At 33.5% G+C, this 20,390-nt stretch overlaps 1 protein-coding gene across 6 annotated transcripts in view; it reads left to right on the plus strand.

Moving 5' to 3' along the window:
• Positions 1 to 20,390, plus strand: part of Gart (trifunctional purine biosynthetic protein adenosine-3 Gart) — a 52,748-nt gene that overhangs the window by 4,543 nt on the left and 27,815 nt on the right. For 5 of the 6 annotated variants that reach the window (XM_076502125.1, XM_076502155.1, XM_076502144.1 and 2 more), the window contains 4 exons: positions 9,463 to 9,631; positions 13,482 to 13,577; positions 14,158 to 14,332; positions 17,091 to 17,202. In XM_076502125.1, coding sequence (XP_076358240.1) covers positions 9,487 to 9,631; positions 13,482 to 13,577; positions 14,158 to 14,332; positions 17,091 to 17,202 — 528 coding nt within the window. In that variant the 5' untranslated portion in view covers positions 9,463 to 9,486. Of the gene's footprint in view, positions 1 to 1,457; positions 1,593 to 9,462; positions 9,632 to 13,481; positions 13,578 to 14,157; positions 14,333 to 17,090; positions 17,203 to 20,390 lie in introns of those variants that run through there. The other variant, XM_076502163.1, reaches the window with a different exon arrangement.

The following is a 20,390-nucleotide window of genomic DNA, read 5'->3' on the forward strand; positions in this document are numbered from 1 at the left end:
GGAAGTAATGATAAGTGTTGTGAAAGAAGGGGATCTTGGTATAATAGTTAATCAGTCTCAAAGTGATGTTTATTATAATTTTAGAAATTGTACCTGGTATTGGTGTATTTGTAACTACAGTTGTTGATTTGTTATGTTATTTCATTAATGTAGGTATTATAAATTCTCATTGATCTTTGGATTGTGCTATGTTAATTTGAAAACAGGAACTTTAATACATTATATAATGTACCTTTTGTTATTTCTTATTGCATATATTTATTAGATATTACTATTGTGTACATACCCCAGTCATAACCTTAAGAGATTAAACATTACTGTAGCACATGAAAACTTGTGACTATAGCGATAATTTGTGAAATGAATTTATGGATTTTGAGTATTCAGTGACTAATTATTATATCACAGGCTTTTGTGCTAAAATTATATAGGGCATACAACAGGAAAAATGCAACTAATAGTGTTTGAAAAAATCAGAAGACATTTTTAAAGAAGAGAGCCTCATGTTCAATCCTATGAATCATTGGGATAGTTTCCTCTTTTCATTTTCTTATTGGTCATTTTTGACTAAACCATCTCTTAGCTTTTGTCATCTTGGTTGTTAAGACATAGGCCAAAAAGAAAAAATTGCCCTCTTCACCATGATTGTTTTTAATGAACATGTTTCAACTCATTTTTGTTCCAAATTTTTATTGATGATCTGATATCAAGTGAGTTTGCTCTACTATGCTTTTCTGTAGCTCTGTTGTTGCTCACAGGATCCCTTCTAAACATTTAGTGTTCACTGCCAAGTTGTTTGAAATCTCGCATGTTTTGGATCTTGTAAAAAAAAGGTGGTTATTACACTTAGTGTGCTGTATATATTGATTTGTTTAGCTCTTTGGAGATCCTGAGATCAAACATCAGTTTTCACCCAGTTTTCTTGGGTATTTGAAAACAAATGGCCAGTATTTATAATATTCTCCTTCAATTTTCTATATTTCTGTGCATGTCAGAGCACAATGAAACAAAATTGTTGACACAACAGCCAGATCAACCTCTTCTGACAACATAATATCTTTGACTGTTCCTTATTAGGGTTTCAAGCCTGTTATCAATGTAAGACTGGCAGTCTAGTTTATACAGTATTTAGAAGGATAAGTTGTCCATCCTCATGAGACTTCAAACTGTCCACAATTTTATTACACATCATGTATTCCAAGGGAACAACCAGCTATGATATTGAGAGATGGTTTTATTTTAGAATTAAGTATACTTGTGATGTCCCACTGATTTTGGATGATGCAATTTGTGGCATTGACACTTTCCAAATTGAATTTTTTTTTAGGTACTAGATTTTTTTAACATTATTGAATTCCACTTTTTTAAAAAGATGTACCAAGTTTTACATTCTTTTACATTTATTTATATATAGAGTAAGGATTTAAGGAGAGCATTTATTACGGAAGAAGGATTTAGACTATTAATCTGCAAAACTTCTACTATGGATTCACCTTACAAAAAGTCTTGTTAAAACATTTAGTTTCTTGAATGAAGTTCTGTGGCATCAAGAAAAAACTTGTGGTAGACTTTTCTAATTGCTTATGTTTTAAGTAAGTAGACCAAAACAACTCTTAGTGTATTAGATGCACAGTAACAAAATTTCACTCATATCATACTATGCTAGAATCCACAATCAATAATTTATTGTAATCTTAAGAGACTTCCCTGTTGTAACTTGTTTTCTCAGTCTGAATTAACCAATCATAAATATTAAGCCCCTCTGTGTTGAGTCCTGTATGTGGTGAGGGGATCCAGAGAAGGTTCTGTTCTTTCAGTTTACCTCCTCTGGGATATAAACATCCACCCATATGTTTGCTGTGTGTAGTGACCCGTGAAGGAAAGGAGAGGATCCTGGTGGTTGAGGAGTCCAACCCCAACACACCACGTTGGCCTTGAATTCCTGTAGACGAGTAGCCTACTGACCCAAGGGTGACCCCCCTTGGGTCAGTCAGCTTGTTGACTTGGGCTAGGGCCAACCAAGTACCAGTGTTGGATGTTCTCAACAGGTGTTGTGGGCATTGTATCTGATGCTGGTGTTTGAGTATAGTGCTCACAAAAGTTGGGCATTGTTGCAGTGTCTTTGTTTGGTATTGTAGTGCATCCCCTTGTGGGGCTCCATGGTGGGGGGAGGCAGTGGGCACCAAAATATTCCTTTTTTTATTATGGATCCTCCAAATAAAAACTTAAATAAAATAGTGAAAAACAGTTCATAGGTAAATGACCACGTCTTGAAGATTCTGAGCAGCAATATTCAACACCTGTAACACCTGTTTTACCCCATTTTTTTATACTACATTCTCTTTCAGACAAACTTTTAGGACAGATATCTCCCTTTTTGATTCAGAAGGTACTTGTTGGCTCTCCAAAGTCAGTAAAGAGACTTTGCTCTGATGACATATTGGTGGAAACATCCACATCTCAACACACTGAACTCGTCTTGTATTCAAAGGTGATTGGGTATATACCTATTGAGGTTACACCTCATGCTACTTTGAATTCATCATGAGGTATTTGAAGAACACCTCTGAGTCAGAGATTTTTGCTGGTTTCTCCACCTAAGGAGTTTCTGCAGTGAGGTGCATCTCCACTTGCAAAGACGGAGTTACACTGCTGACAAATATCCTCTTTTGACATTTACATCACCACGTGTACCTGCCACCATCAAGGCAGGTTATCTAACTTGCAGGGTACAGCCGTACATTCCAAACCCTCTTTGATGTTTCCAATGTCAGAGGTTCGGCCACTCAAAGGCATCCTGTTGTGGTTCCCTAACATGTGCTTGTTGTGGTGGCAATGACCACGATGCCTGTGAGTGTCGCACGGACCCACATTGTGTCAACTGCAATGGTTCCCACCCTTCCTACTTTCGTTCTTGCCCAAAATGGTTGGAGGAAAAAGAGGTGCAGCTTTTGAAAACGACCCATAACATTAGTTATCCTGATGCTCGGAAATTGCTGTCTGCCACTCCATCTCGAACATATGCTGCTGCACTTCATTCCACAACTACAGTGGGAGTGCAGACAGATCTCTCTGTGCCTCCAAGAGAATCGTTTTCAAAACAAACGAAAAGCTTTTGACCTCCATGGTTAAAAAGGTTGATGAATTGACTTCACCCATCTCTGTTCCTCCCATACAGTCCAACAAATCTCGAGATCCACATCCTTCGGTTTCAGATACAGGCATTTCTTCTGATACATCTTTTTCTCCAACCCCACAATGCAAAACAGTCATTTGTTTGCATCCTCAGTCACTGGAATCCCCTTCCAACAACAAAGATCTGCCCCATCAACCCAGGGAAGGATCCATGAAGGTCGATAGACCAACTCTGAATAAGGACAGTAAGGAAAAAAGACGTGGTAGTAAACAGAAGGGTTCTCCAGCCACTTCGCCTACCCGTCATTAAAAATGGCCACCTTGATACAATGGAAGTGTCGAGGTTTACATTCTAATCTGGGTGATATCAAAACACTGATTGCTTCCTATCATCCTGTATGTCTTTCCTTACAAGAAACATTTCTCAAACCTGCTGATACAGTCACCAATCGGCAGTTTTCTCTGTACAGAAATGACAGGCTGTGTGATGGACGAGTACATGGAGGGGTGGCACTATTGGTTGATCAGTATGTGCCCATCCTGTCTTTGTCACTCAACACACCCTTGGAGGCTGTAGCCATCTGTGTTTCCTTGGGTCTCACCATCACTGTTTGTTCTCTCTACCTGTTCCCTGGAGAGACATATGATCAATCAGACCTTGATGCTCTCGTTCAACAGTTGCCATCTCCCTTTCTACTCCTGGGGGACTTTAATGGACATCATCCCCTCTGGGGAAGTGCTGTTATTGATAGGAGGGGTCACTCTGTAGAGCGTATGCTCTCTGATCACAATCTTTCTCTTTTCGATACTGGTTCTTCCACTTATTTTCATGCACCTGGTCAGTCCTTTACCACTATTGATCTCTCGGTTTTCTCCCCTTCATTATTTTCCCATTTTTCATGGAGGGTTGACAGTAATCCACTAGGCAGTAATTACTTTCCTATACTTTTGAGAGAGATTGGCTGTGTTCGATACCACCCTACCTGCGTGCCCAGGTGGAAGCTGGATCAGGCAGACTGGTCCACTTTCACTGCTCTCGCAGAACTTGATCCTGCCATTGTGAATCAGCCATCAATAGACGACTGTGTGGCAGTGGTAACTGACTGTATTATATAAGCAGCTGCTCAGTGTATTCCTAAAACCTTGACACATTTTCTACGATATCCTGGCCCGTGGTGGAATCCTGCTTGCCACTTGGCACGGAAGGCTCAAAAACGGGCCTAGGATACTTTCTGTAGATATCCCATACTTTCAAACCACATCGCTTTCCAACGGGCCCGTGCACATGCTAGGTGGGTAAGACGTTAAAGCCAGAAGGAATCTTGGATTAAGTTCACAACTCGCATATCTTTTACCACCAGTTCCAACGTCATATGGGACAGGATTCGAAAGGTCAGTGGGCACTACAATTCTGTCCCCTTTTCCATCTTACTCTCTGATGGCCAAGAGGTAGCTGATGTCTGGAGCATCGCCGATACTCAAGGTGAAAGCTTTTGCCGGGTATCTAGCACTTCTGCTTGTTCCTCCATCTTCTTGGCCATCAAGACTCTGGCAGAACATTCACCTCTTTCCTTTCGAACTGACTGTCTTTTTTACTATAATTGTCCCTTTACACTGGTGGAACTGAAAATGGCCCTTCATCGGTCTGGCAGTACATCTGTTGGACCTGATGATGTACACTATGACATGTTGCGCTATCTCTCTCTCTCCTGCTTCTCTTGATATTCTTCTAATTGTTTTTAATTGGATCTGGCAGGAGAATGTTTTTCCTGATGCCTGGTGCCAGGCTATTATCTTACCTCTCTCTAAACCTGGGAAAGATTCCAAGATTCCTTCACACTACCGTTTAATTGCTTTGGCGAGCTGTCTCTGTAAGACCTTATAGAGGATGGTTAATGCTCATCTTGTTTGGTTCCTTGAATCAAACAACCTCCTCTCATCCACCCAGTGTGGGTTCCGACGACAGCATTCCACCACAGACTACCTAATTCGACTGGAAACATCAATCAGAGAAGCCTTTCTCAAATGCCAACATCTTGTTTCAATATTTTTTGACATTGAGAATGCTTATGACACAACATGGAGGTATGGCATTTTGTGAGACTTCCATATATATGGGTTACGTAGCCATTTACCTATGTTTATTAAAAATTTTCTAATGGACAGGAGATTCCAAGTTTGTGTGGGTTCGACACTTTCCCATTCTTTTGTACAGGAACTTGGGGTCCCTCAGGGCTGTGTTTTGAGTGTCACACTTTTCAGTATAAAGATAAATGCCATCACTGAACAACTCCCTCTCACTGTTGCAAACGGACTCTATGTTGACGACTTTCACATCTCGTGTCAGTCGTCGAACATGAGATATATTGAGTGGCAACTACAAACTGCCCTTAATTGTGTACTGAAGTGGACTACGGGGAATGGCTTTAATTTTTCTCTCACTAAAACCGTTTGCATGCACTTTTGCTGCCAATGGGGTATCCACCCTGATCCTGTACTTCGTGTTGGTGAAGTTTCGCTGCCAGTGGTCCCTAAGACCAAGTTCTTGGGGCTTATTTTTGACAGTAATTAGACCTTTATACCACACTTAAAGCAGCTACTGGTCAAATGCACAAGAGCACTGAACATCCTCTGTGTCCTCTCTACTGCCAGTTGGGGAGCGGTTCGATGTTCTATGCTCTTATTCATTCAAAACTCGACTATGGATCAATGGTCTATGGATTTGCCAGAGCCTCAGCCTTAAATGTGCTGGACCCCATTCATCATCAAGGACTTTGACTCTGCACTGGGGCTTTCCGCACCTCTCCAGTTCAGAGCTTATATGTGGAATCTCACGAACCTTCTCTGCACCTTCGCCATTTGCAACTGTCTTTACTGTATTCTTCGCTCCTTTCCAAAGCATCCCACTTGGGGATGTGTTTACCTTCCTCACTGGGCCGTAATTTTTCAAAACAGACGATCTGCCATTGCTCCTTTTGACCTTTGCATCCAGGTGCAATTGGATGAATTGGGTCTTTCCTTGGAAAACATTGCAGAATCCACTGGTTAGCCCATCCCCCATGGCTTATTACAGCCCCCAAATGTAACCTTTAAGTCATCTGAAAAAAGCAGATACTCCCAATTGGAAGTACTGTCTTTTATTTACTGAACATCTTTCGAACAACCTTTCTATTCCAATTTATACGGATGGTTCAAAATCAGGTGACTCTGTGGGCTCTGCCATGGTTTGTTGCGGTTCGGTGGTTGCGCACAGAATCCCCTCTACAGGTTTTGTGTTCACTGCTGAACTGTACGCCATATCTCTTGCCCTGGATCATATTGAAGCTGAGCCGTACTCTGACTGCACTATTTATACTGACTCCCTTAGTTCTCTGCTGGCCTTGGAATCACTACACGTTGGCTTACACCCTGTTCTCACAGATATTCAAAACCGACTGGCCCATTTCTCATTGACATCTACTTCAATCCAGTTTTTCTGGATACCGGGCCACATTGGTATTCGCAGGAATGTGCTTGCAGAAATGGCAGCTAAATCTATCTGCTCTGGCACTATCACCACTGTGCCTATTCCATACATGGACTATGGTCCTGTATTCAAGGCTTGGCTCTGTGCCAGCTGGCAGTCCACTTGGAGTGAGCAATGTGACAACAAGCTTTTTCAAATAAAACCCTATATTGGGCTTTGGCCGTCTAGCTTCCATAAGGTTTGGAAGGAGGAAGTTGTTCTAACTAGACTACGCATTGGTCACAGTTTTTTAACTCATCATTTTCTTTTATCTGGAACTGATGCACCAGTGTGTAGTTTGTGTAACACTCAAATCACTGTAAGCCACATTTTACTTACCTGCCATCATTATGACTCTCAATGACGGCACTATTTTAAACATGTTCTGTCCCAGAGTTTGTCTGTAACATTGGACAGTGTTATTGGTGATGGTGACACTGTCCACCTTGATAAAGTTTTTAGTTTTTTAATGGCTATTAATCTTTTTAACCTCATTTAAGTGTTTGATATTTATTCATTACACATTTTTAATTGTGGTTCCCTTTTCAGTCTCAGTCTCTCTAGTTCAATTTGACATTGTAAAATGGCCATAACATTAAATAACTCGATACCAGGACTGGAAAGGTCAACTTCAGGTGACTAACGCTGCTGTTTGAACTACCCGTTAGTCGTCTTGGTGAGTTGTTATTACACTTTTGCTGCATGTCATTTAACACTTTTATTACTTTACCCTTTAGTACTGGCCATAATGACACATAACCTGGAACCAGGACAGGTGACTGACGGTGGTTTTTGTACTTACCTGTTAGTCTTTCTGGTGGGTTATGATCATTACCATTTTGCTATAGGAAGCCCTTTACAACTCTTTAGACTGGATGTCAACATTGGTTTTATGCCATTTTATGTTTTAATTGCTGTTTTGTTAATACCTTTGTTTCCTTTTACGAATTTTACTACATTTACTTTACTTCTACCTTTTTACAGGACATTTGGCTAATTTTTATTACCATTTTGCTATATGTCTTTTAACACTTCTCTTATTTTACCTTTTGATAATGGCTGTTATGACAACATAACCTGGAACCAGTACTGGAAAGGTCAACTTCAGGTGATGACGGTGGTTCTTGTACTTACCTGTTAGTCTTCCTGGCGGGTTATGATCATTACCTTTTTGCTAGAGAAAGTCCTTTACAACTTCTCTTACTCTGCTTTCTCTCTTAACATTGTAGACTAGGTGTCAACATTGATTTTATACTTTTTCTGTTTTTCAATAATGTTTTGTTTTACCTTCATTCCCTTTTATGTATTTTACTGTATTTAATTTATTCTTACCTTTTTTACTGGATGTTTGGTGCAGATAACCTAGCTGCTTTGTGCCATAAAACACTAAATCAATCAATAAACTTTAACACCTATCTCTTTCCGTAACATACATTCCAACATATCCCAAGATCCACTTCTTTTGGTTGTGGGCACAGGCGTTTTGTCGGGTGCATTTTCTCCCACCCCAAGATGCAAAATGATCATTTGTTCACATCCTCAGTTGCTGGAATCCTCTTTCAACAGCAAAGACCTGTCCAATTGACCCAGGGCAGGATCCATGAAGGTTGATAGACTTCCCTCAAATAAAGACAGTAAAGAAAAAAGATGTGGTCATAAACAGAAGGGTTCTCCACCCAATTCACCTACACATAAATAAAAATGGCTACCTTGATACAATGGAACTGTTGAGTTTTACGTTCTCTTCTGGATGACATCAAAACACTGATTGCTTTTTATCATTGTGTATGTCTTTCTTTACAGGAAACATTTCTGAAACCTATCAGTTGTCACCTTTTGGCAGTTTTCTTTGTAGAGAAATGACAGGCTGTGTGATGGATGAGTGCATGGAGGGGTGACACTGTTGGTTGATCAGCATGTGCTCACTCCGTCTTTGCCACTGGACACACCCTACTATATATATAGCATTAGTATTTCATTACTATTTAGTTTTTTTTTAATTTTACTCAAAGCTACACAAGGGCTATCCCTAATTTAGCAGTGTAAAACTAGAATGAAGGCAGCTATTCATCACTGCTCACAGCCAATTCTTAGCTACTCTTTTACCAATGAATAGTGGGATTGACCTGCACAAATTTTATGCATTCAAGGCTGAAAGGGTGAACATATTTGTTGTGTCAGGAATTTGAACTTGTTACCTTCAGATTACAGATAGAGTACCCTAAGCACTGGGCCATGATTAGCCCTATTGTGTAGATCACTAGCTTGTAGCCTTTTAATAAACTTTTTTTGAAATTCTCATTACATGTGTCTCTCTATAATATTCCTGTTTCACCCTTTACCCTCCTTCCTCTTTGTTAAAGCCACCCAATAGCAGAGTGGTAAGTTTATGGATAAGTAATGCTAAAAACTGGTTTCATGATGTGTGATGAGCACAGCATGAATACCATTTTTTTAGCTTTGTGTTTCACTACAAACAAGACACATTGCAAAAAGTTATAAAATTAAAGTTGTTCTTTTTTGAGCTGAATGTGTCAGTCAAATATGAGGAATACATGTAACAGGCAGGTTACCTTCTGTATGGTTATTACATGTATTTTCCATTAAATTTTATTGTTGTCATAATTATGGCTGAAAATCTGTACCAAATTAAATATTACTACAAATGCAGATTTATTTTTAATCAAGATGGATAGTATGCTGGAGAGTTAAGATCACTTCACTTTGGCCATTTTAAATTTGAGGAGTGCAAAAAAATCACTAATTTTTAGAAATTTTGTTAATTTTCAGTAGATTTTAGCAAAAAAAAAAAATTTTTACAGATCTTTTTGTAAGAGACAACAGAAATGACGGACAAAGTTCTTATACTGGGTTGTGGAGGAAGAGAACATGTTCTTGCCTGGAAAATTGCACAGTCTCCTTGTGTTCAGCATGTGTTTGTTGCTCCTGGCAATGGTGGGACCCAGTTGATGAAAAAGGTTTCAAATATTGGTAATCACTTTTAATTAGTTGTTGGAATATATAGTGTTGAAGTAGTTTTAGTAAGGTTTTAGTTTGTACATTATGTTAAAGCTTGAGATAAAGCCTTCCTAAAAGTGTTAATTTTTTCTTCAATGAGTGCAGCAAAGTAATAAAAAACATTTTCAGAAAAAAGACTACCACTTTATTTAAGGTACTATTACCAACTTGTGGCTAAGTTTTGTCTGTTATTAGCTTTTCTGACAGCTTATATCAGATCCATAATGGGAAAAGAAAGGTTTGTCCATTGTTTGGAGGTACAATGTACATTAACAAAAATGTGGGAAAAACAAGTGGAAAATGTACAGTTTATTCTCCTTTTTTCTAAGTTAACAGAGTTAGCCCTTAAATTTTTTCACACACCTTGGGACTTGTTTATGCATAAAAGACCTATTTATGTCCCAAGATACATACAACTCAAAATCATTATATTGCTTGTTTTATTATTAACCTGAGGAACATTTCAGTTGTATATGAAAATCCAGACAGCCTTTTGGTTTCCAACTTAAAGATATGAAACTCAGTAGTGGTATGTACATAAGATCAAGATACATAGGTCTTAAATCTTGATGAAGAAAATGAAATAGAGGTTGCATTAAATTTTGTTAATTTTTTTGTTACAAATAACATTACCACAAGTGTTTAATGTGTATCAACTGTCATACTTGGGTGTATTGATTTGATGCATTTTTTGTATGGATGAAGGAATTTGTAACTTCAGGTTATGTTCTACAGATTATGTAGCTGTTGGAAATAAAATGTTATTGGTATGAATTTTCAGCTTTGAACATTCAAAAAGGTTTCATTGTGATATATCTTTTGAGAAGCAAGTAAAAATGTTCACCTTTGTTGTAGATTGTAATTATATATTTTTATGCTTTCTTACATTTTTGTAGAACTTTCTTATAGATTTGATTTTATTAAAATGGTAAAATTTTATTTTTATTCAAAACACAGCATGCAGCCTCACTGTTTTAAATCTCTGGTGTACAACAAAAATTTTTTTTTACCATCTCAAACTTATAATAAGCAAGTTGACTTTTTAACCATTCATCACAAGGCTTCACTTAATACATGCAATAAATTTGAAACCAACGGTATGTATATTTCTTTACATTTATTTTTGGTGTATTTCCTTTTCCATTTAAGCAGTTTCATAGATAAATAAGGCCTAAAGTAAACAGTACAACACATCACTCTTGTTGGAGAAATAAAACTTGATAAAGTCAAGTATAAAATTACTTGACAAAGTCTACTTCATTTTGTTCGATGAAAAAAACCTTTTTTCCTGTTATACTGAAACATAAATGTAATGGACTATAAAATGATAAAGCAAGGTTTTTTTAAAGCTTTGAAGAAAAGGTAATTATGTTACAAACTATTTACAATCAATTCTTCCAACAACTTATTGCCAAGCTAAGTTTTATTTCATTGTTCTGATCACTTTGTAAATCTCTGCTGAAATGGAAGTAGTATTGGTTCATACAAATGAAAAACAACTGAATAACTTTCACTACATATTTAATCACTAGCCAATGACTTCTCAAAGCTTAGATTTAGCCAATTACATTACATGGTCAACTGAGGTTGCCTAAAGTTGATAAAACTACACTTGTATTCAGATTACAAAGTTCAACTAGTGCTATTCAAAACTATTTTCACTTTTCTTCCAGGAAGATACAAGTGTCAAAATAAGCAGAAAAGTCAAAATTCTACAACATTATGTTTTTATTTGGAGTAAATTGTACTTGCCCTAAAGTCAACGTCTGAAAATATTTGTTTATCTATAAAGTTTAAAATGTTTTAACCAAGTAAATTTGGACTTAAAGGGTTTGTTTTAATGTGTGGAAGAATAACTACATGTTTTTTATTTTTTTAATTTAATGGCACAATTTAGTCTTGTTATGAGACTAGCCCTTGCAGGCATGACAGTTAAATTGAGGTGATATCCTACGTAAAAGCTACAGAGTTATCAAATTATTATTTTATAGCCAGTATTTCTAAGTCCCCTCTGGAACAATGGTAAGTCTTCATATTTATAATACTCAAATCAAGGGTTCATTTCCTCTCAGTGAACATTGCAGATAACCTGATGTGGCTTTGTTAAAAGAAAAACCATACACACAGTATTCCTAGATCTGATAGTTTTGTTCTTTGTTTCTTGATGTTTCTCAAGACAAAGGTATAGTTAAATTTTCAATTGGTTTTTGCAATAAAATCTATTGAAAGAAGGTTATGTAGTTAACACTCATTTTTTGTTTTAACTGTTTAAACATTTTTTATTTAAATTTTCACTTCTCAGAGCATTATTCGCATTGCTTTTGGGTAGATTTGCTAGGTACTTTGCTAGTGGCCACAAGGTTGATTTAAGATATACTTGCAAAAGGTTCATAAAATGAAACAGGCAAACTATAATTTATTTGAAGTGTTTCATGAAACAAAAATGATATATAGAAATGAATAACAAGTATTTAGTTACTTAATTTCATTTTTGAATTAGTACTAACAGCTTAACTGTTTTATAGATCATACTTGGATAGAGTGTGACTTAATATAGCAATATATAAAAAATGACAAAATAATAGTTTTACAAACATGTTTTTGTTACCAAAATATTTTATTTTGTAACCTGTTTCAAGTTACATGTGATAACAGTTATCCCAGAGTAATATATTTAGATATCTTGTAAGCTAGCTGTTTTGAATTAATAAGGTACATATTACTTTTATTAAAAAACTGTTTTTTGTGTAGACGTTTTGCATCCAAAAACGTTACCACTTCCATTTTCCATTTTTGTTAATAATAATGAACATGCTTTCAAATAAGTGAAGATCTTTCATTACAACTATGCAGTAATTTCTTCAGAACATGTCTTTGTATTGTTGTTCCCAATTTCAAACATAAATCTCGTTGAAAAGTGCATAATGTATCAAAAGTTTCTATTTTGATTATCATTGTAAGTTCTATAGAAACGTCTTTTGAAGAATTGTTAAATAATCAAAACCAACAAAAATATTTAAGCTTGAAGGCTGCTAGAAAAATGCATATTCATGTATTTTTTCAAATTACTACTTATTAAGGCTATCCATTATTGTGTTACATTGTCAGAAGTGTTTTTTGAAGGTTTAGATGAAAGTGGTTTTCTTCAAGAATAATTTTCCTTCATATCATATGATATACAAAAATTTTGAATGAATGTTCTATAATGTGATCAAACAAATTGAAAACCTCAATAAAAATGCTTTTTCATGAAATAAAATTGACTGGAGTGGAAAATATTCCAAATTTGATTTTTTTTTTCTTTTTTAAATGTAAAAAAAGTAGTATATTCCTTATCATTATTAATTCAATTATCGAAGTTACACCGAGTGAAGTTTACATCCTGAAATTTTGGGAGCCATTGAATGGGTCCTAGAATTCCACTTTCAGTTGTTGGCAACCTGTGACTGCTACTTCAGCCTGTCTTACTTACGACCCATATGCTTGGCAAATATCATTGGATAATTTATCCTAAAGGATTCATGATTAAGAATGAATATATTGTATTTTCCAAATTAAATTAAATATTATATACAGTGTGTAATTTTGAGTTTGATCCTAACATTAATAAGTGATAAAGTCTGTTCAGTTAATGATAGCCTTTAATTAGTTAACAGTATGTTACCATAAGTAAATAATGTTTCTGTAAAGATAAGTGTTTACTATATAAGCTTTATATTTAATATAAATGAATAAATCACTTGTATTGTCTATAGTAGTTTTAAACCAATCCTTTTTGTAATATATTTATGATATCTTGTGTATTATGCAATGTTTTATTTAGTTGTTAACATCAAGGACAACAAAGAAGTCTTAGAATGTTGCAAGGCTAGGAAGATTGATTTGGTTGTTGTTGGACCAGAGGATCCATTAGCCAATGGTGATATATATTTTTTCATAATTTATATTGTAGAGTGGACAAATAGTTTTTCCTACTCAGAATTAAAGAAATATTAAAACTAATCCTGATTGTCTTTAGGGCCAAAATTCCGCCAATTCCAATTGTAATATTAGATGGGATGAGTCAGTATTAGTTTTTTCATTTGTAAGTGTAGTTATTTAAAGCAGCAACCAGCTGAGTTGAGTGCTTGCTTTGTTCAGAAAAACTGAAAAGGAATACACTTCATAGATGAGCTTTTCTATTATCATTGTAAACCTTTTGTTGTAGCATTATCTATCCATTAAGTTATGAATTTTATGATATCGCTTGCCAAATTCTTAAACAGTACTTTATAAATTGCATGTTGAACTAATGTTGCCAGTTTTTTATAGTAATGCTGGTGTAAATTGTGAAATAATAGTTTTTGAAAATAATTATTGTTTTACTTAATCAGGAAAATATTAATTTTTCTTCAAATTAATTTTTGGTTTTCTAATATTTCAGTTGACTTAGAAAGTGCAAGAAATATTATTAAATATAATAATTATTTTAAGGATATTGTAATGTTTTATTATTTCAGGCATTGTAGATGAGTTGTCAGCTGCTGGGATTAAATGTTTTGGACCTTCCAAAAAAGCTGCAAAACTTGAATCAAGCAAGGCTTTTGCAAAAGCATTTATGGAAAAGTATAATATTCCAACAGGCCGATACAAATCTTTTAGTGAACCAGAGGCAGCCAAGAAACATATTCAGAGGTACTAAATGACACTTCTTTACTCTCCACAATGCTTAACTTCTTATCTTATTTTAAGAAAAAAAAAGTGCCAGAGCTAAAATAATTTTTACATTAGTTTTTAGCAGCTTGCATATAAAAACTATGCTTTCTTTCTTTAAAGATGTAGATGTTAGATACTGTATCAAATCAGTCTGACTTGTGTTTTTTTAAATTTAATTATGTATGCCTCCAATGAATTTCACCAACTTCAAAGTTCAAGCATATGTCTTTATATGGGAAGTTGCAACTATTGAGGAAATGTACACTTTTTTTTTTGCTCTGGTGATACTTATGCCACATGTAAAAAACCCTGTTGGCTGATTATTGGAACTCCAGTTTGTTCAAAATATATTACTTAAGATTGATTCAGGGTGATTCTTGGATATTTGCACTTTGCAAATAACAAAGAACAGAATGCAAACAACTGATTATGGAAAGTTCAAGAAGTGTTTACAATGGTTAATTTTGATGGTGAGTAATTATTGATGAATCTGAATCTTTTTAGGGGTTGCATTGTTTTAAACCAATATATTTGAAGCAAGTGCTATAGATTTGGAATAAAGATCTTTATATTATGTGATTGCGAGACAGGAATTATAATAGATATGATTATTTATTCTGTAAGTAATGTGGATGTCCCAAAGATCCCTGATTAGGATTTTCAGGATCAGTTGTCAAACAATTAATGAAAGACTACATTGGAAAAGGATATATATATATTATGTACTAATAATTGTTATGCAAGTCTGGAATTACACAGCTTTCTCTTTGAAAATAAGACTAATTTTTGTGGAACAGTTAGAATTAATTGGAAAAACATGCCTAAATTTGCACCTCTGTAGAAGGGATATGTTGAGACCAAAAAGCAAGGGGATATTTTAGAACTTCAATGGAAAGACAAACATCTTGTTACTTTGCTTAATACCGTACATAAAGATGAAATCAAATACCATGGAAAGGATGATTACAAAACTAAATAATCATTAGCTAAACTCTATGGTTTTAGATTATACTGTCAACATGAAGCTAATTGACAAAAGTGACATTCATATTGGACAGATTGATTGTCTTCATAAATGTGTGAAGTGGTACAAGAAGCTTTTTTTTTCACCTGATTGAAATCTCAGTTTTGAAATCTTGTATCTAGTAAAGACTGGCAAGAAGCTATCATTGAGGCAGTTTAGTTGCAATGTAATATACCAATTATTGGAAAGGTATAGAAGGATGACAAGACCCTTCCCAGGAAGACATACCCTTACTGATAGATTGGTAAAGAAGCATTTTCTCAGGAGCTAGAAAAAGTGGACAAAGACAACGTGTGCATACAACAAGAAAAGGAAAGAAGCAAAAGATGGTGACTACCTGCTGTAAAGAATGCAGAGTAGCTCGGTGCATTGGGGAATGTTTTGTGATTTTCATACCATAAAGAAACATTTGAACTTGTAATAAATAAGTATTTATTATGATTTTATTTTTATTTTATTTCATATTTTATTCAAAATTGTTATAAAAATGCTAAAGATTATTTTTAAGAAATTTTTTTCCCAATTTTTTTTGTCTGTGATGAGCTGCTATCTACAACATTCCCACTGTTTAAGAGTTAAAGCATTTATTAGATAAAAAGAATTGTTTTAGGGCAAAATTAAAATTTCTATATCATGCCTTTTATAAACCAAAACATTTTTATCCATGTATAGTATCTACGTGTTTTTGTCATGGCTGTTTTCCTGTTATGATACCAGTTATTTCTAATAGTCATTTAAATAATTTTAATCATGCAGAACTTCCAATTAATACAAAAATTATTTCAGTTAATATTTACTGTTTTAGTCCTTGGATTTGAATATAACACACCAATACCTGATTCAAGTATTACCTCCAAGTCTATTGTTTTTACATGTGTAGGGTCCCCCAACTCTTTAGTTGCATAAAAACAATCACTGTAAACTAATTACTAGTTAGAACACTGGATGGAATGGGTAAAAGTCTAGTGTATTAGGAAAAAATCTAACTGTACATTACTATTTAATCATAGCAAGTTAACTGCAAACTTATTGTGTTTTAGCCAATATTTTGTGGTGAATTAAATATTACTCATTTAGCCTAATTTCTCTCTTACTGTGGCAAATAATAACACCTAGGAGTAGCCAATTTATCTGAATATCATCAATGTAGTTTGCACATATGTGCAATACATGTGAAATACAGCTCACTTATTTCTAAACATCCACACTTTTTCTCCTTTTTGATCTGAAACATTTAACTTAGTTATAAAATACAAGTATTTTAAGTATACGTAGGTTTATTGTTTTTAAAGTGCCTAGATATTGATATTATAAAAAAAAACAAAGAATATTTAAGTGAGTTAATTTATATGATTGAATTAGTAATTGTCTTGTGTTGGTTTTTAGTTATCTACATGAATAAACAAGTTACAAGAAAAAATCACTCTTGGAAAAAGAATTAAATAAAAAACAGTGAATGAGGGGTAACTATATATACATATAATAAAAAATATGTACTAGGACAGTTTGTATATAAGAAATGTTAAAATCAATAAGTACATTATAATAGTAAATGAACTAACAATAAAAAATAATAGTAACAAAAGTGCCTGGAACACGTAAACGTGTATTAGACAATGAACTGTAATAACAATTTTTCTCAAAAATAAAATTGAAAGTTATTGAAGCAATATCTAAGAAATTTATCAGATACTGTAAATATTCTTGCTTTAGTGCTCCATATGAAGCTCTAGTGGTGAAAGCTAGTGGACTATGTGCTGGTAAGGGAGTTGTGGTAGCAGATTCAAGAGAAACAGCAACACAAGCTGTAGAAATGATGATGAAGGTATTTTATAAGTGCAACAGTGACTGTGTTTGTAACATACATTTACTCTTTGATTTTCATCTTTTTGTAATTTTATCTTAAATTTGATTCTTACTTGTTTACTTCAAAACAACAGAATAGTTCATACTTTTAAACAGGACTTTTGGATTTGCTGTTTATACAACACATTCACCTTTAACTAATTACTGAGGGACAAGAAGTTTTTAAGTTCTAAGTTTATGAATTGAAGTAACAGAAGTTCAACAGTCTGACAACATGTAACCTCAATGACTGGACTCTTTAAGTCCAACTTTTATTGGACTTTATTAGTCCAAAAGCTATAGTTATGTTTTTATGTAATTAAATTAAAATTAACATGTGTGTAAAAAAAATTAAAATGAAAAGTGATATTTTTCTTATTTTTGGTTACTGCAGTAACTTTGAGGATTCTGACAACACTTGGAAACCTCTTTTAACTCGAACTTTATTATTTATCATAAAAGTATTATATCAGAACTCTATAATATCTGCTTGGAACTTTTAAACTTATCATAAAAATGTTTATTTGGTAAATACATAGGACTATTTGCTTATGAAAGAAATAGTCTACACATCTTTAAATAGAAGATTAAGAAGTCAAAATGTCCTGCCTAACCACATAAATTGTAAATAATTGGAAGAAGGAAACTTAACTAATTAAAACAGTTTTTGTACAAATAAATTATTTTAAGTTGTAAGTTTTGTTTACATTGGTAACTAACCATTTCTGTGTGTTTGTGATATGGTTGTTACTTTTATGCATGTAGTTAATCACCATGTCTTGAAGTTGCGATGTGTAATTACTTTATTTATAAAATGAAAGTTATGACCAATTTATATGCACCAGTTATGACCAGTTTAGCCTTTTTACTCATAGTAAAATGAAAGTTCTGGCTTGTTTCATGTTAAAATTTGATCATAGTGAAACTGAAGTTCTGAATTATGTAATTAGTGACTTCAACCCTAATAGAAAAAAAATGACAATGATGTGCTTTGGATGGCATATTTTTGTTAAAAATATTCTATAAGAATTACATTAATGAAGAATAGTAGGACAGTCTCTCACATAGTTGTTTGGACTGTTAGTGCGACTTGTATTTACATCCAAATTAAAATAAGCATTTGAAAGAAAAAAGGAAACAATGGTTATTTTTTAATTATTTCAAATGTATTTGTAATAGCTATGTAAAACAAATTCTCTGGAGTTATTCACTGCTCAAAAGGATTGTGATAAAGTATTGACCTATATTAACTGTACATTAACCAAGATTTTCCATGAAGTTATTAATAACATGTTATTACGTGTTATGCTAAATTATTAGATTCTCGTTATTTGACCTCAAACAATTTTTAAGTCAGTTTCTATAAAACGATTAAACAATTTACTATCTTAAGAAGTCTTCATTTTATTATTTGTACAAAAATTTATAAATAGTTATAAAAAATTTTATTTTGATTTGTATTGTTCCAATAACATTTTGGTAAAATGGCGTGCTCAAAGTTTTTATAAACAACTGCTACCATATTTCAGCTATATAACACAACGTTTTCTCTGTGATTTAATATGTTATATATGCTATAATTTTTAACCATCAGAACCTGGTTAATGCATTTTCTTTATCTTATAAATGGTGTGTTTATGGCAAGGATTTTTAGTATGGAAGATTCATTGAAAACATAGTAGTTTAATTTAGAACATGAAAAAGGTTATTGAGGAGCATGTTGAAGTGGGAGCTTGCAAAAGTTGATAATTTAGTCCAAACCAAACTTGGGTGAGATTAATTGGATAAAGAATAATAAATTAATTTTTTTTATGAGGAATAAACCATGAGTAGTAAAGTTAAAGCTGGAACAATTAACCCTTTCTCAATGGGGTAAGTATAATATACACAAGTTTATCTACATGTTTGCATATATTAAATATTTGTATCATAACTTTTGATTCAACATGTGTATGCTTTTAGTAAAGATTACAAGTACTGTGTGTACAAAAAATCAGATTATTTAATGAAATATTTTTACTAAAATTTGTTTGTGAAAATGTCAACTGTTTCATTAGTATTTTTAGCAAAAGGTTATTTCATGCTATGATTAAAAGAACTATTTGAGATTAAAATATATCTAATATTATTTGCATAATTTCTAAAACCTAAATACATTTTAAACATTTGTTTTCAGTAAAATTTTATATTTTATTTTTTTTACCCTAACTATTTAGGGTCTGCTACTTGACCATTATCCTAGCCATCATATATATATATATATAATTATATTCATTTTCCAGCCATGTCTAGCAAACATTACATAATGGTATTGACAAGGTATATGTGCACTTGTTAAGTATCCAGTAATATGAAACTGATCTTTGGTTTTCCTTGTCTTGGCTGTGTTTCAGTGAACTAGTCACATTTAAGTTATTATATATGTATATAGATTAATACTATTTAGAAATAAATTGTTAAACTTTTCTTAAAATACAGAACAATAAGTAAAGAAGTAAAGCAAACATTTTTTTCTTCTAGCTATGACCTATGAACTTGGTTGCTAAGCCATTTAAAATTTTGAACATAAAGGATATCAAATAATTATTTTAAAGTTTTATATATAGAGTTGAATAACCAAAAAATCATAAATAACTATATTGATACTACAGGATTCCATTATACTTTATTGAGCTTAGTAACTAAGATGTATTTAGGTTTAAAAAAAAACATGAAACTTCAATCTGACTAAAGATGCAAACTACCTTCTTGAAATTTTAGTTTGAAATAATGTGGTAGCTTTTCCACAAATTAAAATGACTGAAAACATCCCTTGGAGGACATTCTAAGCTGTTGATTGGTTATTCACATGCCATATATTGAAATACATGTATACAAGGGACCATTTCCAAAAACAGAGGTGAATGGGGCCACTATGTTTGATTTAGTGAATAAGCCACACCTCAGCAAAATAAGATATAAGGTTTTTATATTCTAGCTTTCTAATATTGGTAATTTGAGTTCCTATTTTTCATGAAACTATAGACTTAGTATTTTGACATCATAAACATCTAATTTTAAACAGTGCTGCATTCATCATACCATGTGACTCACTAAAATCTATATTTTGGTGTGTTCTTTTGATATTTATTTTCAAGTTAAGAAATTAACTTGTACATAATATTAAAG

The sequence above is a fragment of the Tachypleus tridentatus genome, chromosome 1, assembly GCF_004210375.1.
Source record: "Tachypleus tridentatus isolate NWPU-2018 chromosome 1, ASM421037v1, whole genome shotgun sequence".
NCBI classification, from domain to species: Eukaryota; Metazoa; Arthropoda; class Merostomata; order Xiphosura; family Limulidae; genus Tachypleus; species Tachypleus tridentatus.